At 44.5% G+C, this 26,516-nt stretch overlaps 1 protein-coding gene across 8 annotated transcripts in view; it reads right to left on the bottom strand.

Moving 5' to 3' along the window:
- Positions 1 to 26,516, bottom strand: part of SBF1 (SET binding factor 1) — a 1,591,024-nt gene that overhangs the window by 374,885 nt on the left and 1,189,623 nt on the right. For all 8 annotated transcript variants that reach the window (XM_086918836.1, XM_086918839.1, XM_086918838.1 and 5 more), the window contains 3 exons: positions 14,149 to 14,333; positions 13,175 to 13,351; positions 2,915 to 3,016 (listed from right to left, as the gene is read on the bottom strand). In XM_086918836.1, coding sequence (XP_086774962.1) covers positions 2,915 to 3,016; positions 13,175 to 13,351; positions 14,149 to 14,333 — 464 coding nt within the window. The remainder of the gene's footprint in view (positions 1 to 2,914; positions 3,017 to 13,174; positions 13,352 to 14,148; positions 14,334 to 26,516) is intronic.

Genomic DNA, 26,516 nt, shown 5'->3' with positions numbered 1-26,516 from the left:
TCCTGCTGAGACTGGCACTCCAGTGCCAGAGGGTCCTCAGACCCCTTCCAATCTCCCTCGTAACCCGTCTCCTGTAAAACGGATTAACAGACGAGGCCTCCTCGTGGAAATAAAAATCTCCAAAGGCAGTCGGAAGCGGCCCAGCGGCGCCGTTCCGGTGCCAGAGTCGGACCAAGGGAAACATTGGGGGCTGCGTCCACAGTGGGCGCCGGGGGTGACACCCGTGGGGCCGGCGCCGGTGAGGTCGTGAGGTCGACCAGCGACGACCCGGATCCGGTTGTGAGGTCCTGCGGCGCCGGGACCGAAGTCGCCGGCGGCGTCGGGGCCTAGGCACCCGACGATGTCGGGGCCGAAGCCCCCGACCCGCTAGGGCCTCCGGCCGGGACCGTTGGGCCCGAAGGTGCCACGGAACCCGGCTGAGGAGGGAGGGACCTCATGGCCATGAGGTACTGCTCTATCTCGTCCGGCGTCGCGCCGTGCCCAGGGACCCGAAGGTGTGGGGCAGGCGGCGAAGCTTTGCGACTCCCTCGGAGCCTCGTGGGCGGTGTCGCCCGAACCATTGGCTGCAACATGCGAGCGTCGGGGTGGGTCGGAGGAACGATGACGCCTCTCCGACCTCTCATACCTCTTACCGGAGGACTTGGATCCAGACGACCGGTGTCCACTCCCGGAGCTGCGATGACTCCGATCCCGCGACCGGTCCCTCGACCTCCCGTGGGACCGGGATCTGGAACGGCGCGGGCCAACTGCCGGAGCTCCAGTCGCTTGCGAGATCGCTCTCGCCTAGCCTTAGATGTCAGGGCCCGGCAGTCGGAGCAGGTGCGGTTGTCGTGGTCGAGGCCTGAGCACTTCAGGCACCGGTGATGGGGGTCCGTAACCGACATCAGTCGGTCGCACTTCGAACAGGGCTTGAACCCGGGCATCCCTACCGGCACCGATAGAGTCGAAGACTCAAGGAAAGAAATGATCAAAAAGTTTAGTCAAAAAATGACTAGGGGTAGAGCTTCTCCGGATCTGCGCTAGCTGGCGCGGAAAAAAGAAGAACTGACGTCAGCGCGCATGGGTGGCGTCTAAGTACTCCGATGACGTCATTCCGGCGCTAACGACGCGGACGACGGACGCGGAGCGGCGGACGACGCCTACCGCCGTGCAGGGGTATTGCTACGCAAAAATTTCCGGATCCAGTCTGACGCCTGGGGATATTCTAAGGTAAGGAATCTATCACTAACGTGTCTCTTTCAGATAAAAATATATATAATGTAAATACATGACAATTGTCACAAAAAGAAAATAGAATGTAAATACATGACAATCGTCACTAAAACAATGGTGAAAGGAAACAAAATGAGGAATGCACAACAATCCTTATTGCGTAGGTAGGAACATACATAAAAAAAGAGTAAGACCACACGTAACAGGGGCAGTTGGCTGGTAGGGTCCGAAACACCAAAAGGCAGGACTAATTAAGCATATCCACCAAACAAAATCAGGCATTTAGGAAGGGAACTAACAGGAGCCAGTAGAAAAGATGGGAGGCGCTTTAAGCAAATATTCTGGATACAGCATGCCTCGCAGAGCAGCGCATGCACTGCCTAAGCAAGACCTAACAAAAATGAAGCAAATGTTTTTCATAATTCTGAAGTGTGCTGAAACCAGATTTTAATAGGATCAAAACAAATCAAGACACTTTACCTGGTGATGAGCAAACAGTATTTATTCATAGAAACTCGATTTCCGAACTTTATCATTTGTGTGATATATATTTTATCAGTAAAACGAAATGTCTGTGCAAATTTAGTGGCCATTTCAATGGAGTATGTGTTGACTGTATAAGACAACTGACTACCACACAATGCTTTAGCTACACTGATCCTGCCTCATGTCCATTAAAGGTAGGGGGGTAGCGAAAGTATTTAATTCTAAAAATTGGGTCATGGTTCTAAAAAGTCAGTGTAGCACTGGGTTAGTGTTGTTTGGCCAATGTTTCTTGGGTAAGAGGAACATTCTGAGTTCCTAAGATATCTGCTCCTGAAAAGTTAGATTTCTAATTTTAGGTGGTGCTAGACTGATCAGATCTTTTCAGCACAAGATATCAGTACATCTCCTCCAGGAAGTAGGAATCAGAAACCCTGTCCTCACTTTGATCAAAGTACTTTTGAGTCCAAGCAGTGCATTTTCTCGAACTTTGTTGCAATACTGTACTTTTCTGTGTTCTGCTGCCCTTTTTTCTGTTTATTCTTGATGATACACAGTTACATGAGTGGGCAGTGTCCACATGTTTTGTGACTTCAAGCACGATGGGGAGCAGGGAAACTGGCCCTGTTATTGGGGGTTCTACAATTTGTTTTCCTATAAAAGAGATTTTTGCCATTTTATCAAGTTAGCAGCAGTGTGCTGTAGGATAATTATAGTGAAACAAAAGGGTAAACTGAATCAGCAGTACTACTGAACACTAGAAAGCTCGACAAGGATCGAGTAGACAACAATATATTAAGAATGACGGCAATAATACAAAAAGTTGAGCAGATGCAGATCAGTTAGAAAATGCTATGCTATTGGTCTCATTATTTGTGGTGGAAACTAACAGCAAAAGGAAAAGCAAACAGGTTTCTAATTTTAGCCACTCAAAAATTCGGCTGTACTCTGTACCTCAGAATGAAAATATAGAAGAATGCACACACCACAGTGTTAACTGGTTAGATTAGCCACCGTTCAGTTAGCCAGAGCTGGACCAATTAGTAACAGCAATGTAAAAAAAAGCACACTGTGTATGGTGTTTAATGCGCCTTTAGGAGGATTATGTTCCTGCAGTTGTGGACTGGCATTTGAACACTATCACAGTCAAATGTGGGACAAAACCATAGCCACACAGCCTAGAATGTGTTATGTCCCAATTCTGTTCACGAATCCTTACCTGGGTTGTGATGTCCCACCCATCCTCCAGGCTGACCAGGACTGAGGAGCCAGTGTCTAAGAGCTCAACCACCAGCACAGAGATCTGCAGGATCTTATGCAGCTAGGAAAGCAATAAAAACTGTTAAAACACAATTGCAAAGGATGGCAGTCAGGATTGTACAAACAAATGCGATTTACTTGGGCAGAGAGGACAGATCCTGAAATGTACAAAGATCAGCTCAGTATCACAGTGAATAAAGGGGGAAATAAATCACACAGACGTAAAGAAAAGGATCCATTTAATATAGTCTGGAATTCACAGCAGATAGGCAACACACATTCATGGATGGAAGGCAAGATTCCTGGGAACTGAGGTGGCATAGAGGGAGAGGTAGGAAGGATGCTCAAATGGAACATACAGTTCGGAACTGGAAAGGGTATCAGAGTCTCAAATTGAGAGAGATAATTTAAAATAGACATTCAAATTCTTAGAGAGGTAAGATGCTCACAGGCAACAGAAAGATCATGGTGCGGTGAAAGAAATATGTTAGATATTAGAACAAAACGTTTGCTATCAAATATCCTATAGAATCACTTGGTTATAGAACATGTAGTCCATTCACATACTGTAAGCTCTTCACAAACTAGCTTACTTTACCGCAGTTGCCCTTTTAAAAGCATCTCAGAAAAACATAACCTCTCATTTCATGATAGGAAGACAACTTGCATCACTTGTGAGTTTACACAAACTCAATGCTAGAAAACTAACGCTAGAGGTAGATATCAGTCAAAAATGGGCACAGACTCCGATTCTGGTGCAAAAATTGTTATTCGTGCAACTAGTTTTGGCCAAGCTGGGTATATATATAAATATAAATATATATAAATATATGTGTGTGTGTGTTTCCAAAGTGTTGTCCAAAAATTTAAGACACACTAAGCAAAGAACGTTTCATCAGAAACTTTTCTTTCAAACCGGCATTTCCTTCCAAACATTTTCATAGCCTGACGTGTTTCAGAGCTCCTGCTCTTTCATCAGAGGCTTGCTAACAGTCCACAGAAGCAGTAACACACCTTCTTCTCCCCTCTGCATGCTAGTAATTGCCCTCAGGTGGGCCTCCCAAGTAAGTGTCAGTGTTTGTGCATGCTTGGAGTTGTGGTATGTTTGTGCACCATTATTTTTCCCTCCAGTGGGATCTGTGGTCTTGTAGCAACTTTATTTAAAATATTTTCCTTGGCCTCAGAATGTCAATTCGGATTGCATTTAAAAAAAATCCCTTTTGTGTGGAGAAGTGTGGCTCAGGGGTTAGAGGCGGCAGACCTGGAGCTTGAGTTCGGTCCGGGACCAGGGTTCAATTCCCCGCCTCGGCGGGTCTTGGGCTCAAAAATTCCGCGGACTCGTTAATTCTCGCTCCGGTGCCTTCTCAGCTCACGGGTTCACACTCTGCGACTCTGGGCAATAGCTTGCTTAATCTCCACAACGGCCCCTCGCGGCGGGATGCCTGGCTTTCACCTTGTGGATACCCTTCCAGGGCTATCGCACAGGGGAATACCAGGACGGGTTCCCTATGCAAGCGCCGAGATGCCCCAGGGTAATCGCGCGCTATATAAGACTTCATACTTTACTTTACTTAACTTTGCTGTTTCCTATGAGGGCCAAAATAATAAGAAAAAAATCATATATATATATATATATATATATATATATATATATATATATATATATATATATATATATATATATATATATATTACATATTACCTATTACCTACTGGCGGTCGCCAGTAGGTATATATAGTTAGGATTTTTTTGAATAGGGATTTCTGAAAATTCTATGTTGAATAACTTTGGCGTTGATGGACGAATTGGCTGACATTTTCTGGAAAATGGCACATTTTGTTTCTGAGCGTCCCCTGAAAGTTTGGGGGGTTTCGTCAAGCGGGGGTCGAGAAAAAAGGGGGTCCCAAAACGTGTTTTTAACATTGAGTTTTCCATAGGGCGGTTGGACTCACTTTTAGCTCGAACGGCTGAATGGATTTCCACAAAACTTGGCAAAATTGTAGGGACTGGTAGCCCGATGTGCCTTTGCTATGTCTCAAGATATATGCTCCAGTGGTTTTTACGAAAATTAACTTTGAAAAATATATATTGGCTACATTGGGCTATATATATGTTAGAGCCCAAATGTAGCCCAATGTAGCCCAAAGATGGCCACCAGAGACAAAAAAAAACAAATGTAGCCCAAATATCAGCCAGATGTAGCCCAACTATAGCCCAGTGACAGAATGTCCTAGAGTGTTCTAAAGAACAACTAGAGCGCTAACAGTCTTACTTATGACAAAAGTATGGCACACCTGAAGTCATCTTGATTGGAATAAAGTGTTAACACTTAAAACATTTAATTTGCAAAGGAACAAAATGAGGGGTTTCATTTTGCCATAGAAATGTTATATATTACCTACTGGCGGTCGCCAGTAGGTATATATAGTTAGGATTTTTTTGAATAGGGATTTCTGAAAATTCTATGTTGAATAACTTTGGTGTTGATGGACGGAATTGGCTGAAAATGGCACATTGTGTTTCTGAGCGTCCCCTGAAAGTTTGGGGGGGGTTTCGTCAAGCGGGGGCCGAGAAAAAAGGGGGGTCCCAAAACGTGTTTTTAACATTGAGTTTTCCATAGGGCGGCTGGACTCACTTTTAGCTCGAACGGCTGAATGGATTTCCACAAAACTTGGCAAAATTGTAGGGACTGGTAGCCCGATGTGCCTTTGCTATGTCTCAAGATATATGCTCCAGTGGTTTTTACGAAAATTAACTTTGAAAAATATATATTGGCTACATTGGGCTATACATATGTTAGAGCCCAAATGTAGCCCAATGTAGCCCAAAGATGGCCACCAGAGACAAAAAAAAACAAATGTAGCCCAAATATCAGCCAGATGTAGCCCAACTATAGCCCAGTGACAGAATGTCCTAGAGTGTTCTAAAGAACAACTAGAGCGCTAACAGTCTTACTTATGACAAAAGTATGGCACACCTGAAGTCATCTTGATTGGAATAAAGTGTTAACACTTAAAACATTTAATTTGCAAAGGAACAAAATGAGGGGTTTCATTTTGCCATAGAAATGTTATATATTACCTACTGGCGGTCGCCAGTAGGTATATATAGTTAGGATTTTTTTGAATAGGGATTTCTGAAAATTCTATGTTGAATAACTTTGGTGTTGATGGACGGAATTGGCTGAAAATGGCACATTGTGTTTCTGAGCGTCCCCTGAAAGTTTGGGGGGGTTTCGTCAAGCGGGGGCCGAGAAAAAAGGGGGGTCCCAAAACGTGTTTTTAACATTGAGTTTTCCATAGGGCGGCTGGACTCACTTTTAGCTCGAACGGCTGAATGGATTTCCACAAAACTTGGCAAAATTGTAGGGACTGGTAGCCCGATGTGCCTTTGCTATGTCTCAAGATATATGCTCCAGTGGTTTTTACGAAAATTAACTTTGAAAAATATATATTGGGCTACATTGGGCTATATATATGTTAGAGCCCAGTGTAGCCCAAAGATGGCCACCAGAGACAAAAAAAAACAAATGTAGCCCAAATATCAGCCAGATGTAGCCCAACTATAGCCCAGTGACAGAATGTCCTAGAGTGTTCTAAAAAACAACTAGAGCGCTAACAGTCTTATTTATGACAAAAGTATGTCACACCTGAAGTCATCTTGATTGGAATAAAGTGTTAACACTTAAAACATTTAATTTGCAAAGGAACAAAATGAGGGGTTTCATTTTGCCATAGAAATGATTATATATATATATATATATATATATATATATATATATGCAGAAATTATCCAAGCATTCACTGCCTCCACCAAACCGAGAGTTGCGTCGTCTCCATAAGACTCCTTGGATCGAGTCTCGCTACTCCATCATTTAAACGACCACGCCGTGTGAGATTTCAAAATTTCTTTATTTCGCTGCTGCCAAACGCGTTTCGACTACACAGTAGCCTTGATCACTGGTATATGACCTATATATATACCTACTGGCGGTCGCCAGTAGGTATATATAGTTAGGATTTTTTTGAATAGGGATCTCTGAAAATTCTATGTTGAATAACTCTGGCATTGATGGACGGAATTGGCTGAAAATTTCTATGAAACTTGGCAAAATTGTAGAGACTGTTTGCCCGATATGCCTTTGCTAGGTCTCAAGATATGTGCTCCAGTGGATTTTGAGAAATTAACTTTCAAAAAAATATATATATCTGTGACAGCGTCCCGGTTAGCGCCCCAGTTCGCGTACCAGACGCGTAACGGAACTTCGCGAGGAGAAGCGGATTGGCTCTCCGGTGACTCTCAACATTCTAAACAGTCCGGAGCGGCCGCCATCTTGTCTCTCGGTAGGATCGAGAGACAAGAGGTGGAAATAAACGAAGGGGGAAATGAATGAAAGGGGCAAGGTAGACCCCTCCTGACCCCCTAGGATTGATGTGGGGGCTATTAAAGGGCCCCGCGGGGCAAAAAAATAAAATACATTTTTTTTCGATTTTTCGCGGTGGAAGCGCTACCCGGTACGCGAACCGGGTAGCTCACCGGTAGCGTAACGGGAGTCCGCCATCTTGTGTTTCGGACGAATTTAGTCACAATATGGAGGATAAACAATGTTGGGAATGGGTATAAGGGGGCACGGGAGACATATCCTGACCCCCTAGGTTTTCTGAGGGTGACTGAGGAGGCCCATATATGATATGTCATCAGTGATGTCATCAGTGATGTCACTGACCATGTCATGAATGATGTAATATGTGACATGATCAGCAGTGGATTGCGGGTGCGCGATATATAGTTAGTGCAACTAACTATATATGCGAATTTCAATGGTTTTGTGTGAGTAAAATAAGGTTTTGTAAATGCTAATTCCTAACTATATATGGTCTATAACCTATGGTTTTTTCAGTGAATTTTCAAGGTTTTGTAAATGCTATATATATAATATTTTTTGGGTCTGGAGGCTTATATACATTTTCTATATAAATCAAACTTAATTAAAATCGGACATTGTACAAACCAATTCGCTTATTGCATTGTATTTTATTAACAACATCCCCGTTAGTCCCCACACAGAGCGCCCCCGTCTTCACCAGCCATACACAAGTATAGTGTTTGCGAGGCGTATCACCGACATCAGCCAAGTGAACGTGCAAAACACACCACGGGTGAAAACAGGCGACGCTAAACAAAACAGAGCAACTAATGACGATAGCAGCACTAATGGGGTCTCCCATTTATCTTGGTCCTCCAGAGAAACCTCATCTGGGGCAGGGAAGGCCACGAGTAGTTGAAAGGTGAATCGGAATCTGACTCTATTGTTTTCGGTTAAATAAACAGAGCGGACTCTGGACTCTCGAGCAGCACTTTGTTGTATTCGAAAGCGAGTCAAGTCTAAGTGTGATGTGAACTGAAGGAAGGCATGGATCAGGCAGAGTCGGATCGTCCACGCATGGGAGGGAGGGAAAGGCAGGAAATGTTTGCTCTCTTCAGGTGTCCAGGCATGTAGACAGCTCTGGCTGTAAATATTAAGCCTGAATGGGGAAGGTGAAAAAAGAGGGAAAGAGAAAGACAGAAGGCAAACCTCAGAGCCAGGCTGCGGTGGGACACACTGTGATTTTAAAGGTCAGACAGAGCCAAGGAATGATTAACCCACCTTTTCATTCCCTCGCAAATGAGGCTGCAGGAGGTAAGCCCGGGCGGGAGGATGCCCCCCAGCACAACCCTCTCAAGCCAAAATAATATCAAGGCGGGTACCGTTGGATTTTAAGAGTAGTGAGAGATTAGTACCTGGGAACCTAAAATGGCTGCAAGACTTGTGCTCAGGTCCCAAGATGTCAAAACACAAAGTATTAAAAAAACGTGAAAAACCACTGGTAAAGCCAGTAAATATGGCTTTACAGCGCTACCACATGCAACCGGAATTTATTTATCATATTAAAGCTAGGCCTGTTAGCTGTGGCAGTGTGCCGGTTTGAGTGAAACTGCCTCGTTTGTGGCAGTGTGCCGCTGGTGGTGCAGTGTGATGAATTGTTTACAGTGTGCACCAAGATGTTGCTGTGTTTTTAGCATGCCTCCCACATAGGTGTGAGGACATGAGCTCTTTACCCTAAGATGCCCACCTCTAAGTCTCAAGAGATTTTGGCTTTGCTGTTGATCTCCCACAACTTCAAACATGGAAACCATCTGTATTGAAAGGGAAACAAGCAGTAGCTTTCAATCGGAAGCAGCTAAAGGAGCTTTCCAGACGACAGAACCCTGAGAAGAAATGGGCTGGTGAGTCTTGAGAAAAAAGTCTGCTCCAATGTCTTGCAAGTGTGTGCATTTTGCTGTTGATTTCCCCAAACTTCAGGTATGGAAGCTACCTTGGAAAGAATGATTTCGGTGCTGAAAGCAAAATAACCTGCTTAATAGCAAAGAAATGCGTACTTTCTTACTTGAAGTATGACCTAGATAAGAGTGCAAATGTACTACAACATTTGTTAGGTTGTAAGTTTTGAAGAATAGGATACAATTATTTGATGTAGCTATTTTTGCACGCAAAACAATTCTCCTTGAAAAAACACATAACCATTATATTGCATTTACTTACATAGAACATTGTTCAAGTAAGAATTTCATTATAATGTGGAATCGATTATTTTTAGTAAAAGGAAGCCTTCTTTCCAACATAGCTTCTGCATTTACAAAATTGTCCTTGCCAGACACAGGCTATTGTTCCTGAAAAATATCGACCTCATGCATTGCAAAACAACGACCACTTAGGAGGTCGAATGATAGACCAAACAACCAACTGCATGACAGCAAGAGAGAAATAATCCTCTGATGATACCCCTCAGTATATATATTGTAGAAAACATCACGAGTAGCCATTGTAGCTAGAACCAGTAAGAGGATAGAAACTACAGCCTCTGTTCTGGTGGAAGAAACTGATATTATTAATGCTGGCTTCTCAAAAAAAGTAGACCTAAGATGGAATAGTGACGTTCCAACAAGACCACTTTTTCTGATGTCGTGCAAATCATGCTCTCCCTTCAGTTGTGCCAAACACTGGAAGTGGCTAGAGGTTGAGTCACTTCACAATGGGGACTATAAAAGTTTATACATTATCTTAGGAGAGAGCAGAGGGTGCAGTGACATCAGTAATCTTACTAATTGAATGAATGCAGCACAAACAATTATGTGTAGAAGTATGTGTGTCCTCCAGACCCCTATAGTCTTGAGGGGCAGCTACAAGAATTATAGCAACCAAAAATACAGTCTTAAACTTGCAAAGTCTCAACTGGCAATCATGCATGGGCTTAAAAAGAGCGCCATCAAAAACAGCAACAACTAATTCAAGCCCCGTTGGAGAATACTTCATGGGACTGGAGGAAACAAGCTTGTTAACAGTTTCAAAAATGTGACCACCACTGTGGACTTGAACAAGGAAGTTTGGCCTGGGAGTTATAAAAAGGTCATTCTGTTTCCTTTAACAGTAGCAAATGCATAGGATAAAGCAAAGTACCCAGGTCAAAGCAAACATTAAAATATTCACCAGTGTCAATTTGAATGGTTCAATAACAATACCTGAATATCAGGTGATAAACTAGTTCCATCCCGCTGCTTAGACTGATGTAATGAAATGTTGACACGAAGTAATGCTTTCATCAACCACCTCAAAGTGCAGGTGAAAGAACTCAGATGACTCTCCTCAATCTCTAGGCATGAAAGTGTATGCTCTGATTATTGGGGTGCCGTACCTGCCCCACTGCTCCTAAGCTTGGGATAACAGATCCACTCTGAGCAGGAAAAGAAGAGGAGCACAAAGGGAGAGGTGCCACAGGTCTGTGTACCACACACCTCAGGGCCAGTCTGAGGCAACAACGACTTGGGCCTGGTCTTGGCAAATCTTCCTCAGAACCTGAGGAATCAAGAATATGGAAGAAAATGCATAGTCAAGAGCAAGCCTCCATGTCTACTGAAAAGTGCCACCCATGGCTCCTTGAAATGATGCTGGAGAGCACAGCTAATCAGACATTTAGGCATTGTAGCGAGTTGCACAGCTGCCCACCTGCAGAGTGCTCCCAAAGGTCACAGAGATCTTGAACCACCTCTGGATGGAGTAAGATGACGCTGACTGAGACTGCCTCAGCCTTCATGTTCAATGATCAGGCCAGGTCATTTGCAACGAGACACAGCCCCTGCTGGTGCATCCAGATCCTCAGTGCTCCCCAACAGAGAAGCTGGGAAACCACTTCTCCCTGTTTATTGACGGGCCACATTGCAGGTATATTGCCCATCAAAATCTTAATAGTTTACTGAGAGGGATGGGGTGACGGCCTTGAGCACCAGACGTATCCCCCTTAGGTCCTGTACGTTAATGTGCAATCCCTATTTTTCTTTTGACTAGTCTCCTCTGACCATCAGTTTTTCTCGATGCGTGCCCCACCGCACGTTAGATGGGTTTGTCACGGCCATGGCCACCACTATCTGGGGACAAAGGACTTTCCATGAGCCAGCTCACTCCTCTGTTCCCCACCAGCTCAGGTCCACTGTAGTATCCTGAGAGATCACATTGGAATCAGCCAGGTCTGCCTGATGCTGCAACAGCTACTTACAGAGGCACTATTGGAGGGCCCTCATGTACCAGCATGTGAGCATGACCAGGAGGATGTAATAAGCCAGCAGACTGAGCAAAGAAAAGACTGTCAGGACTAGAATTCCAGTTTCCACCAAAAACATCAGAAATCAGATCTCTTATCCTCCATGTAGGAGAAAAAGCCCATATCGTCGTTGTACCCAGTAGTTCTCCTATAAACAGGAGGTGCTGATCGGGCACTTGATGACATTTCAGGATGTTGACAGATGCCTAACTACCACTGTCATATTTTGACACTTAGAAAAGTGGTTTTCAATCCAACATGGTGAAGCACTTGTTTTCATAGGCACAACCAGTTCCCCATACGAAAAATTGGTATACATTTAAAGCGCACTTTGAAGGATGGCCAGAGGAGGAAACAGAAGAGTATAGTGATGTGGTTTGTCACTTCTGTTCTTGGTGCTTACTTCTTCTTGAAACTCGAAGGAAATACTTTGTCCCTTCCAAACTATAATCATTGGAAAAAGGCAGAAAGGTTTGACTTTGCACGTGGTTGGTTTTTCGAATGCTTATTTGTGTACTGGAACAAGCACAGCCAAGTATATGAAATGTGGATGCTACACAAGATAAAGAAACCCTTTTTCTGTGGGATCCATTTTTCTGATGCTTTTGTCTGTACTCGCGCCCCAGTGTTACTTGCCGACTGTCAGACTGTAAAACAGTCCCTCTTGTTGCCAACAGAGGCAAAGGGAGACAGCCAAAAAGCCAATGCCAAGGAATGGGGTCATCTAAGTACTCCAGTCCACGGATCCAGGATGTGATTGGCAATGTCAAAAGTAAATGGATGAAGATTTCTAGGCATAAGAAGCCAATGGCTGAAAGAGGTGCACCCAAATCCTCTAAAAGCAAATATACAATATAACAGGTTCGTTAAGAATGGCACAAATGCCAAACTTGACACACCAAAAAATAAATACCAACGGTCACAAAACACTGAAATAAGTTTAAAATAAATATAAAACAGAACAACCTAGAGGATTAAGATCCACAAAATATTCTCAGTCACCTGAGTAATACAAAATGCGATGACAAAAAACATGGTTGGGCTCTAATCCATTAGCAATACATTAGCCATACAGACCAAAAGCAAAAGTAGACTGCTAACCAGAAAAGAATGCAAAAGCACTTAAAGTACTTAAAGTACTCCATTTGCATGCCTTACTGAAGAGTAGCATTTCAACAAGTTTGTAACTCCATCGAACATTTAACGCTGAAGAACCAGGATTGCAATATGGCCACAGGCAGCACAAAAGGCTACTAGGAAGGTGTGACAATGAGCAGAATTAGGAGAGTTTTGAAAATATGTATGGATTATCCAAAATGAAACCGATAAGGAGAAATGTTTGTATGATACATAGGAGGGCTTGTGAAAGGCATGGGCAAAACAAAAAAGGGAACTAGGGATAAACAGACACAGACAACTTGGACGGTGGACTCAGCATGTTAAAGGACGGCACTGCCAAAGAAAGCAGTTAAGTGCCTACTATTATCATTTACTGCTCCCCTGCTTCTGATTCTCTTTCCAAAGTGTTCTTAATAATAATGATGTCAAAACAGCCTAGAAAAAAGTAATGTAATGAACAGACCTGAGAAAGCCATTCAGATTCTTCCAGGGAGCGCAGATAGGCCAAATTTGGATCTGTAGATGTGCAGCTGGGCACACATGCCTTCATGAGCTTCTTAAAGCTGGCTTTCACCTGCCGGATGTCAAAAACCTCAATGGGAACCACTTCCCAGAGCTGGAGGGGATCCTGCTTCACACCCTGTGGAAAAGAACATTAATTACCCATGGAAAGAGCTGGTAACATTGTAAGGCCTTTACCTGTAATCCAATAAGAAACACAGAACAACACTAACCTATGAGCAAATTTTGATATGGAGCCAGGTTAGCAAGGATAACATTATTATACCACACTTGTGAAGCAATCAGGATTCAGAATAACCCTAACACTGTATCAGTAGCTCAGTGCCAGCTGTGACTATATTACTACATATGAATAAACGTTTTAGGGAGTTAGGGCAAGTAGGTGTTAGGCTCAAACAGGGACGGCAATGGAGGACCCAAAACCAGGATACGAAAGGGAAGAGGAGGCACTGTGCAGAGGACATGGCAAACACAGGATAACATAGGGCAGGGTTAATAAGTGGATGGAGCCACAATAAAACAAGCCCAAGAAATGGAAAAGGCAAGCCAAAGAAGGAACAAGAAAGAACCAGAATATGGCCAGGAAACAGGAGACCGATTTAAGGAAAGGTCAAGAAAGGAAGAGCTAGGCTCTGGTTACATCTAAGTGCATACAGACATTCCAGATCATGAAAGCGAACAGAGGAACAAAAAGGATTCAGTCAGTCAGTCTCCATACAGAGCTATGAATGATGAGTGTAGGGTACAGGGCAATGGTAAAAGGTAGTCTTGCGAAGTCGGAGTTTGCAATAAAAAAGTGGCAGAGACATGTCAAAGTAATGAAACAGACTTGTAGGGCTAAGGAAGGGCCTTCATTCAGAGGTACAGAACCTGAGGCCACATAAAGCTTTCTCATTTCCCTTTCATCTACATTACCTTCAGTTGGGATTTGTCTCCGATGATGTAGAGATGAGCCCTTTGCTGGCGCAGAAAGTTGGCCTCAGAAGGTCCCCCATTGTGATGAGAGCTCAGCATGTCCTTGGCTGCCAGGCGGGTACCAATCTCTGCATTAAGTGCATATGTGTTTGTTCGGCTGGTTGTACGGATGCTGCCCCATTTGCCTATAAGAAACAGGTTATTAAAAGGACAATTGCTGTAAAGGTACAATCAAGAGTGTGGGGTAACTTGTCATGATTAAAAAGTGCAACGTTGTAACACTTTCGGACATCTCACTCAGCACACTGGCTACTCCATGTTTATTTAGAATAATGCACTTACTTGTCTCTTTCATAAGCCTAAACAGAAAGGACTTGCATTTAGTACACTTCGGTGCAGATTAATCCATTCTCCACTTAAGATGCTGTATGTCATTGACAGACAGACAGGGAAGATTCATGTTTCATTCTCATAACATAACAGTGGGAACCCCAGGATCTCTTAATAATAGGCACCTGGTTACCAAGACACATTGGTTACCAAAGCATTCCACAGTCAAAACATGATATTTTAGTAGAGAAGCGACACAGCTGCATAGTAATCTCATTCTCATTTAGACGAGACACATGAAACAATAGCACCTCATTCTCACCAAGCAGGTAATGGTGTCTCATTATCACAGCAAAGTCATACGACAAAACAGGATGCCATATGGAAGACACCTGTGTTTCTTATTCAGAGCAAAGAAATGCAAGGAATTGATATCTCGTTTTCACGGAGCAGACATACACAGGGATAAAAAAATTACTTAACTGTGGTAATGCTCTTTCTGGCAAAGACTATCTAGTAGCGGTACTTCACCTTCTGAATATTCCCTAGGCATCAGAATGGATCCGGAAATCTTTCAGCAGTACATCGGCACGTTGTCAGATGATGCTGTGCGGCTCCGCACTGATGCCATTCCGCTCTGGAAATTATGTGTGCAACCTATATAGACGCCACAGTGAGGAATCTGCAGCTAGATAGAGCCTCTACCATAAAAAGCATTACAGAAGGTGTTCTTCTGATAGAAATTTATAGCCGGAGTTTCCTCACATTTTGAAGGGATACCAACACAGTACCTATTTGGAGGTGGGACTGTGAATGGACTCAAACCAAAAAGTCCTGAAGCAACGGGTGGGGAAAATAGCCCTCTCGGTGACCCTGACTGTCCATACAATAGTGCTGTGTGAATGTATGGAGGGACTGCCACATATCCAACTGGCAGATGTCTACGACAGGGACTCTGCATACTAACGCAGTGGTGAGGGGTTGGTCATAGCAAAATGAGCATGCAGTCCTTCTGGAAGCTTCTTCTTAACCAATGCATAGCAGATCTTAATGCAGAGCAAGATCCAGCGGGAGAATGTTCCCTTTGGCACATTCCTGCTCTTTTTGCTCAAGCAAACCCTACAAAGAGCTGATCGTCCACTCTGGGGTCATTAGTGCGATACTTGTAAAAGCGGAGTGCTGTTTTGGGATTTATTTATTTATTTATTTGTTGAGATTTATAGAGCGCAGCGAATACCCTTGGGCGTCTTGGCGCTAGTAAATTCCACCAGTCCACACTCGTTGCATGAGGCTCATTGGTTGAATAACCATGTTTTTAAGAGTTTCCGGAATTGATAACGGGACGAGCTCGTCCTGATGTTGTGCGGGAGGGTGTTCCAAAGTTTGGGGGCAGCCACTGTGAAGCGACGGTCACCCCAGGAAACTTTCTTTGATCGTGGGATAACTAGGTGGTGCAAAGAGGAAGAGCGGAGCTGCCTTGAAGGTACATAAAGTTTCAGTTGGTTTTTAAGCGAATGTGGTCCTTGATTGTTTAAAGCCTTGTAAACTATACACAAAGACTTGAACTTAATTCTATTTTCGATTGTAAGCCAATGATACTGCCTGATTATTGCTGATATGGATTCAAACTTTGAAGTTCCTGAGAGCAGACGTGCCGCCGCATTTTGAATTGATTGTAATTTGTTTTTGACCCTAACCTGAGCGTTGAGGAAAAGACCGTTACAATAATTCAAAGCTGTTAGAACTAAGGAACTCACCAAGGTTTTGATTAAGGTCTCCGGAAGAAAGGGTCGAATCTTTCTGATCATTTTCAATCTAAAGTGTGCCGTTGAAGCCACTTTGTTTGCGTGGTCCATGAAACTGAGTCCATCATCGAAAATGACGCCTAAGTTCCTGACTTTTGATGTGGGGGTGGGAGGGGAACCAAAGGCAGCTGGCCACCAGTAGGAGGACCATGCTGGAAGAAGCGGACCAAAAATAACTACCTCGGTCTTCTCCGAATTAAGTTTGAGGCAGTTAATTGCCATCCATTCTCCGATTGCGAGCAGACCGTTTTTAAAGTTTTGCGCTACTTCTCCTCCATCACCCTTGATAGCCAACACCAACTGCGTGTCATCCGCGTACGATGTTAGGCTCATCCCATAAGCCCTGATGACATTGGCAAGGTCCGACACGTAGATATTGAATAGTGTCGGACTAAGGGATGAGCCTTGGGGGACACCGCATGGCAGCGAGAGTTGGGCAGATCGAAAAGGTCCAAGGGTGACCGCTTGCGTTCTATCTGCAAGGAAGGAGGCAAGGAGATTTCTGGCTGAGTGACAAATGCCCAGTTTTTCGACACGGTCGATCAGGATGTTATGGTCGACCGTGTCGAAAGCTGCTGATAGATCTAGCAGTACTAAAATTGCAGTCCCGCCTTGGTCACGAATGGCCCTGACATCATCGGCGGCCTTTATAAGGGCGGTTTCAGTCCCATGATGTCTGCGAAAGCCAAATTGAGAGTCGTCTAGCAGTCGGTGTTTCTCGATAAAGTCTGAAAGTTGGAAATTCATGGCTTTCTCGACTACTTTAGCTAAAAACGGTAGGCTCGCAATTGGCCTATAGTTTTTAAGCTCGCTTTTATCCAAGCCGGATTTTTTTAATAAAGGTTTCAGCAATGTTTTTTTTAAGGCATTTGGGTAGGTCCCTGAGGACAGGATGGCATTACAAACTTCAGTCAGCACCGGTATAATGGAATCCATGACTGAGGTTAGTGCTGAAACTGGACAGGGATCAAAGGCGGAGCCTGATTTAATGGTTGAGACAATGGTCTTCGTTTGGTCGTCTGTAAGTTTGTGGAAACTTGACAGTGTAGTGGCTAGGGATGGACAAGGAGAGATGGTGTTCGTCCTGGATGTTTTGGAGGTGAAGGCTTGATAAATGTCATCCACTTTGGTGAAAAAGAAATTCGCCAGTTCATCGCAGAATTCTTGGGAGGGAACCGGGGCAAGGTCAGAGATATTACCTGCCAAGATTTTAGTTATTTCATATAGGCGTTTACTTGAATTTATGGCTTGGTCAATTTGATTAGAGTAATATGATTTTTTTGCCTTGGTGATCATAGCTTTATAAAGTGCCAAAGCTTCTTTATATTCTTTCTTACTGGCCAGGTCATAATTTTTTCTCCAAATCCTTTCCAGATTCCTATTACTTTGTTTTTGCCGCCTCAGCTCGTCAGAGTACCATGGGGCAGTCGGATTGGCTCGGTTTCTGGACAAAGATTTCGAACACACTGTTCGTTCGGTAGCGTGGGCGAGCCAGGTATGGAATTTTAAAGTAGCTTCATTGGGATTGTTGGGCACCGTAGGACGCATATTGTCCAGCTGCATTTTCAGCTCTGTCTGGTTTATATTCTTCCAATCTTTAAAGCAGCTTTGCTTTAAGGTGGAGTTGTTATTTTGGACAGTTTTCATGGAAATTTCCCCACATATGGCGTAATGATCAGTCCATGGCATTGGTACAATGTCCGTTATATGGAAACAGTCAACATTGGAGAAAACACCGTCTAAAATATGACCTGCTGTGTGTGTGGCCGAGGTGACTAATTGTTTTAGCCCTAAGATCTCCAAGTCCGATATCAGGGTGGATGTGTCAGCCTGGTCAAGCTGGTCTAGGTGAAAATTTAGATCACCTAGCACTGTAAACGAGTTTTCCATTGCTACTGTTTCCAGCATGTTGCTGATACTGGCGAGAAAAGCTGTCCTAGTTCCCGGAGGATGATAAATCAGTATTCCCTTAAAGTTAAAAAGGGGGCTGAGTTGTATTCCAAATTGCATTGCTTCGCATGAGTTAGAAGGAATAAGGGTGGTTCTAACAGGAAAACACTCCCTGGCTATAATAGCCAAACCGCCTCCTCTTTCCCGTACTCTATCCTGCCGGTGAACCTTATAACCAGCTGGTACTGCAATGACCATATCTGGTTCGGATGACTCATTAGTCCAGGTTTCAGTGATGAAAAGGATATCGAGTTTATTATCTATAATGAGGTCCGCAACTTCCTGGCTGTGTTTACACAGTGAACGGGCATTGATAAGTGCCATCAGTAAAGTGACGTCCTTAGTGTTAATCCGCTGATTGGCTTGGGCAAACAATAGAGGCTCTCCTCTCCTTAGAGGGGTTAGATGAAGAGTAAAACGCTGGCAGGGTGACATGAAACAGCGTCACAACTTTTAGTAGAAATTATGGTTGCATACACACAACCTGTTTGTCTGGGCTGAAGGTACTGTAATGTGGATTGAAACAAAGAACTGGAAGCTCACTCACATGCCGTGCTAAGGTGATGGCGATGAGGAACACATTGTCTTGATAGTAAGAAGCCATAAGGAACAGCTTAAATGTGGCTCAAATGGAGTGAACATCAAATAAGTGAGGCCTAGATTAAGGTCCTCAATGAGGCATTACAAAGGGCGAAGGGGAAACATATGAACCACATCACAATTGGTGGCTTACACAAGGAGTGCTGATCTGGCAACCGTAAGAAGGCAAAAGACAATATCTATAAATAAGAGGGCCCTTGAATCTACTATGACTGTCTTTGTCGACCCTTAACTCTGTTACCTTGTACATCAATCAGAAGCACTTTTGGGAAAGGTATCACCCTCAACCCTTGGCCTTTTATCCCCCATCCATATTATACCTTTGTCGGAGCATCTTGCTTTTTCCATCTCTGACTGCCCCCCTATTTTGGGAAATGTTGTCAGTGCATGTGCCATTCACAGTGTCTACAAACCTATCTAAATTAAATCTGGGTCCTTAAATACATTTGTCTCTGGACTGGATGGCTGCTGCCACCACCATCATATTATATACAGCATCCTGACAAAAGTATCTCTTCCAAATCGGAGCTGCTTTTCACCGAAACGCACGTCTGCGCTTTTCTCTGATTTGTCAGAAGTGTAATGCTGAAGTTGCTTTTATTTTATTTTGTTCTGTATTTGTCAAAAAAACTTTAATGCTGATGAAATCTGTATATGATATTTACTGAACAATAATAGAGATCATCTTTGTGATATATGTCAATAGAGGAGTAGATACATATAATGATATTAGATTGCTGTATGAATAATGTTTTTAATATGTGGACTGGATGGGTTTTGATTGAATGAGTGTGTAGGAGTGGTATCGTGCAGGAGTCTGAAGTCTGATATGGATTTTGAAGTTAGGGAGCCCGAAACTGTATTTATGTATTTATAAATTAAAAATAAAATATGTTATGAAGAGGTCTGTCTCATGAGAGTGAATATGGTTTGTTATACCTTCTATACGAATTGGGTAGACTGTGTTTCATTTTGATACAGGGGCAAAAGATAAGCCTTAACAGAACGTCAGATAACTTTGTCTGGTTGAGGTCAATCTGGTGTATGCCGCACCAAGCCACAAATGTGTTCCAACAAAAGGCGCATATAGATCTCGCCAAGGGACACCTGGTTGCCAAGTCAGTCACCACTGGGGGAACCCCAACAGACAGCGCCTCAGGAAGGCGTCCTGGTTCACCGCCGACCTCCAAGAATCCAGACGTACCTGAAGACGTCTCAGGAATTGGAGAAACAGCAAAACTCCAGAAGACCATGACAGAATACCACTAGCTCATCAGATTCATTCAAAAGTACCTTTATCTGAAACAAAACCCACGCCAACACTAGCAACTCCAAGGAACTCTTCAGCATCATCCAGGAATGCACCAAGCCCCCCAGCGAAGCCACGTACTTCACACCCTCCGAGGACCTTTGCAACAAACTCAGCTCCTACTTCCACCTGAAAATAAGATCAGTCTACGACAACGTCAACAGACAGACTCCGGACCCCAAATCCACTCCTCCCCCCAGCAATGACTTCCAGCCCAGCATCTCCTCCTGGACCCAGTCACCACCGAAGACACCACACTGACCATGAAAAACATTCACTCAGGAGCCCCCACGGACTCCTGCCCTCCAGACATCTTCCACAGAGCCTCCGCCGCCATCGCATCTGAGCTACGATGCACCATCAATGCCACCTTCGTAGCCGGCACATTCCCTGACTGGAAATGTGCAGAAGTCGAACCCATCCTCAAGAAGCCTTCAGCAAACAAGACAAACCTCAAGTACTACCTATTCATCCCTCTTCTCCCTTTCGCGGTCAAAGTCACTGAGAAGATCGTCAATGTCCAACTAATGAATTTCATCGAAAAGAACTCCATCCTCGACCCCTCCTAATCTGGAATCTGCAGCAACCACAGCACTGAGTTTGCCCTACTCATCGTCACAGATAACATCCGCACCCTCCCCGACCAAGGCCACACTGCGGCCCTGATCCTACCTGACCTCTCTGTAGCCTTCGACACTGTCGCCCACCGCACTCTCACTGCCAGACTCCATGACGCCGGCATATAGGGAACCTCCCTCGACAGGCTCCACTCCTTCCTCACCGGCAGAACCCAAAAAATCAGATTTTCGCCCTTCCTCTCCGAACCCACAGAGATCAACTGTGGAGTACCGCAAGGATCATTGCTCAGCCCCACGCTCTTTAACATCTAAATGGCCCTCTCGCCACCATCGTCCAATGCAATGGATTCAGCATAGTAGCCTATGCTTACGACACCCAGCTAATCCTCTCCCTTACTAAGGACCCCCTAACCACCAGACTCAGCTGCCAGGAAGGAATGAAGGGCGTCGCATCCTGGATGAGCAGCATCTGCCTGAAGCATAACTTGGAGAAGACATAAGTCCTCGTCCTCGGCCCATCCCCATGGGGCAACACCTGGTGGCCCACCGCCCTCAGCAACCCTCCTTCCACCATGGACCACGCCCTCAGCATCATACTCGACTCCTTCCTCATCATGACCTGACAGATTCACGCTGTTGCCTCCACATGCTTCAACACTCTCCGCAAGACCTTCAAATGGATCCCCCCGAATCAAGAAAGACTGTCACCCACGCCCTTATAACCAGCAGACTGGACTACGGAAACGCCCTCTTTGCTGGGATCAACAAATCTCTGCTCGCAAGCTCCAGACCATACAGAAAACCGCAGCCAGACTCATCCTCGGCACTCCTCAACACAAACACATCACCCAACACTTGTGAGACCTCCACTGGCTCCCCATCGAGAATAGAGTAACCCTCAAGGTACTCACCCATGCTTACAAATGCCTCCACAACACCGGACCCCAATATCTCAAAGAAATAATCTTCCACTCGTCCAAGAGAAACCTCCGATTCGCCGACCTCACCGAAACCCCGTGCATCCGCACAGACAGAATGGGTGGAAGAACCTTCTCCTACATCGCTGGAAAGACCTGGAACGAGCTCCCGATCAACATCAGACCCACCCCCACTCTGCACATCTTCAGGAAGACCCTCAAGACCTTGCTCTTCGACTGACCAAAGCTGCACTTCAACAGCCAGTTGTCAAGGTAAGGGAATACTGGCACCCCACACCTCCTGAGGTGTGCTGCGGATATATATTTTTCCTTTTGCCAGTGCCCTGCTTTTAGTACTAGCTGAGGGGCACACAAATAAAGGGATATTGCGCAAGGTGGATCTAGTTTTAACTTAACATTCACTCTTTTGCTGTGCCATCCCTACTACCTTGAGCCCATCACTGTGGTATTCAGGATACCTTCCTCCAGACAACAAAAAAAACATCCCTGAGCTCCTCCCTCGCAGAGCGGGGGCTTAATCCCGTGCCGAGATTACACATCACGGCACAAGGAAAATCCCAATGATGAAGCATGTCATCCCGGTGGGTGAAGGATTTTGTCCTTAAAAAGGGATATCCCTTTTGTGGCTAGGTCCTCACTCCGACAGCTACGTTAGTAGTTCTAGACCCAAGGGCTCTTTTTGATAGAAGTGCTGCTTACCACCGCCATCTTTTTTGTGAACACTGGAGGTGCACTGGTGAGGTCAAAGGGGAGCATCACAAACTAAAAATGCACCTTTCCCACTACAAAACACAGGTAGCGTCAGTGGGCCGGCAGAATGGGTATATGGAAACAGGCATCATCCACCTTCAACATCATCATCGAGGTCAACAGCAGGTAAGACCTGCGATAGGGTGAGAATTTAGAATTTCTCCTTGCAGAGGATGGGGTTAAGAGAGGGCGCAGGTTTAAAATAGGCTGCAGTCCATCTTCCTTGGGCACCAGAAACTAGCAGGCATAACAACATCATCCAACTTCTGGCGCTGGCACCTCCTGCAGCAAAGTTGAGAGATGCCCAGATGCCAGGAGGTCGGTGGAAGGTGCAGCAGGGAAGAGAGGAAGAGGAAGGTGTATCCCCTGCAAACGATCTGTAGAACCCACCAGTCCGATGTTTTTGCCTGCTAACATAGGAAGACTCAATGGAATCTGCCTCCCAACAGGTGGCTGTCCTCCTGTAAATGCAAGCTAAATAGGTTTGGCATGTGGGCTGCAGGGGGAGGGGTAGACCAAGGGGTTCGTGGACTTTGGCCACGGGGTGTGGGAGGGATTTGGGAGGGGGGTGGGGGCACCACGTCTCAAATGTGAAATTAGTGAGATCCTTGTTGAGGCTGGACATGCTGGCGGTATGGGACACCCTTGCCAAGTCCACAAAAGGAGCGGTTTAACTGTTGTGGCTGGCGAGGTGGAGTGGACAGGCCTAAAGAGCATGCGGTAGCCCTGCTCTTCGTAAAATGCTCAAGAGCAGAATCAGCCTAGTCTCCAAACAAGCATGCCCCATCAAATGGCATATCCATCAGGCAGGACTGGATGTCGCCGGAGTACCCAGTCGATCACAGCCACACATAACAGGGAATGGGAACACTGGTGCCAATGGCCAACCCAATAGAATGGGTGGTGGCAAAGATACAAAGAATCGTGAACTTGGCTGCATCATGACCGTCTTGAATCGCCCGAGCAAAAACTGAACAGAGACCTATGGACACACCAGGGAGGACTTGTGCCACTGAGTTTCAAAGGGCATGGGAATAGAATCCCAACAAGTGCAGCTGTTAACTGATTGGTGTTCAAAGGAAAATTTGCCGGCAAGGGATTTGTTTGGTGCTCTGAGTTTCACAGTATCATGAAATCTATATGACTTGAATCAATGAGCTGAATAAAGCAGCAACTGTGCAATGTTTTGTAAATGTTTGAGAGAGATCAATAGAAACTACCACACTAGCTCTATGATCTGTGTAAGGACTTAAACTAATTGGTGATCACTTTTGTAATTATGTACAACACAAGGTGTGTTAAATGAAAGAACAAAAGTAAGGCAACACGGGAAGGTTTGTTCTTGAAAAAGGTTTGAGTTTATATTTGTATAGAAATGAATTATCAACAAATGAAGGGTACACAATTAGTAGCGATTGCATATATATCTTAAGTAAATGGAACTGAAAAAACAATCCATTAATACAAAAGAAGACAATCCAGTCTAAACCAACATAGATAAAAATGACTTCTTTTAAAAGATCATAAATAGAAAGTCAACAACAAACAGAAGACTTGGATTGATGTGTCGACGTTTCGGTCTCAGTGGTGTAATCCAGAGACCATCATCAGGACAAGAAGATAAGGCAATGAAGATGACCCTTAGAATGTATTGTATTAAAGACCCAACTATTAATGAACTCAGGCGAAAAATCAAGGTTCAAAACCTTAAGGCAATTGTGATTTAAACCCCTTGGTTGTATCCATAAATCCAGGTTGGGCCAAAATAGAATCTTTAGTGGTAAGGTGAAACCGTGACATCAATGTCAGGAACCACGAAATTTCGCCAAAGGTAGCAAACGTCTCCTCTGTTGTAAGTCAACCCTTGACTTACAACAGAGGAGACGTTTGCTACCTTTGGCGAAATTTCGTGGTGAAACTCAGAGCACCAAACAAATCCCTTGCCGGCAAATTTTCCTTTGAACACTTTTACTGCCCAAGCCCGCAAGGGTATATTGGGTTACCCACCCCTATCAGAAGTTAACTGATTGGAGCACCCAAATGGTAGAGGAATACACTTGTTCCCAAATGTTTCCACACGCATGGGGGGAGGGAGTAGTGGAAGAAAAGGTGTTGGGTCAGACCTCCCCCTTTTCTTCTTTTTTTGTCCCCTTTCTCGTGCATAGTTAGTCAACAAGCACCACTGTCCACTAGCTGGTCAATTGGAGTATTTTTTGTGATTAGTGTACTACTTAGGGAGGATATACTCCGGTTGATATTACCTTTCAAACCCTCTAGGCACTGGGATACTTCCCAGCACCTTTATGTGTTGATATATTTTGAGCAGCGCACAGCTGTGGGTTAAAAACCTTGCTTTGAGATCCAAATGGATCCACATATATATCTCAGAGTACGCATAGCACCTACGTTTTTAGTTTCATGCAGCAACTGTCGTTGCACCCTCTCAGCACATACATCTCACACATCGCTTACCTGCCATGGCTGAACAATTAGGGATTGGCTACACAGATGATGTCGCATCTGCTATTTTAGCAGGCCCATCCCTACTACCAAATACTAACATCAGCCAAAGCCTATCCCAAGCACAAAACTGGGATGAGCTAAAAACTTAAGAGCTGTCAGATGAGAATCTTTCTACACGGAGCCATCATGACAGAATAGTCTGATGAGAATCCTTCTACAGGGAGTCATCATGACAAAATATCTCCTGGAGCAATGCAGCACCAACAGGCCTGTTGGTCACGAATGCACCCAGGATACTCCTGGATGATCCCCAATTTAAAAAGGAGTGGTCACTGATTGCATGGCGTTGCTCGCGGGATTGGTTAATCCTGATTATCAATACGGCTAAGCGTCTCTTAGATGCCATACTAATCAAAATTAAAACCAGTGAGGACCGCCTACTAACAGAAATTAAATTAACACACTATAAAAAAAAACTCGAGGAGGTCAACAAGGAAATCATGGAACATAAGGAATTCCTCATGCAAAATAGAATCGCCAAGCTACAAAAAGACCTTAAGAAATTCAGCCATGAGAAAGTATACCCCTACATAAAAGACGACTACCAAGGGCAAGAATTCTCAGACACTGGATCATCACGGAGTGGCCAGTCCGGATCATCAGACTCAAAATAAGAGGACTGATCAAGCGATGGTCCTAACAAGAGTTGGCACAACAAACTAAGAAGACCACGGCGAAGTGGATATAACCAGAGATATGGACACCCACGGATGTATCCATGGCCAGGCCCATTTGGCCCGGTCCCATACCATGGCCCACCACAATACACAGCGGGTCCCTACTTCCAACCTAAATTCAATCAACATTTTTTAGGACAGGGTGGAAGGAGAGGCAGACGAGGGCAACGGGGCAACAGAAGAATACAATGGGAGGAAGACAGAACAGGACCAAACACGAGAAGCAACACCAGGGGCCAACAACAGCCTGGGACAAGCAAGATGAGGGACTAGTAGTGAACCTCACGGACACCACCCTCACTAATGATGATATGGCCATTTTGGAAAAGAGCTGTGGATTTGTCCCAACAACCCTTCTAGACAAGTTCCAATTGCTGTGCGAATTGGGAGAATTCTTCAGGCAAATTAGGTTCAAACCTTTCTTTCGCTATAAAGAAGAAACTGCCAATGATGGGAACTACACTGACTTAAGACTCAAATCAACCTTCTACCCGCCATAATGCATGATGTCCCCAGAGTTACTCGCTTTTGAGGAAGCAGTAGTGAAAGAAGTTGAAGAACTCAAACCCCATAAGAATACTTTTAACAACTTAGGTAACAATGAACAGACGGCCCTTGAAAAACTGAAGAACAGGACAGAATTAATTGTAAAACCTGCTGACAAAGGGGAGCGACAGTGATCCAAAGCACAAATGCCTACAGGACGGCATGTCTCACCCTTTTGACCGTCAACAAATTTTACAAAAAGATCAACTGAGACCCCACACAACGACTCAGAAAAAACATCTCCAAACTTACATCAGATGCCCTTGAGAAGGAATGGATCACCAAGAAAGAATATAGGTTTCTTAACCAAGAGGATCCACGGATACCTCTTTTCTACACCATTCCCAAAATTCATAAAGGGA

The sequence above is a fragment of the Lissotriton vulgaris genome, chromosome 1_1 (assembly GCF_964263255.1).
Source record: "Lissotriton vulgaris chromosome 1_1, aLisVul1.2, whole genome shotgun sequence".
Taxonomy (NCBI): Eukaryota; Metazoa; Chordata; class Amphibia; order Caudata; family Salamandridae; genus Lissotriton; species Lissotriton vulgaris.
The sequence above is the reverse complement of the archived record's forward strand: the minus strand, read 5'-3'. Positions and strand labels throughout refer to the sequence as shown.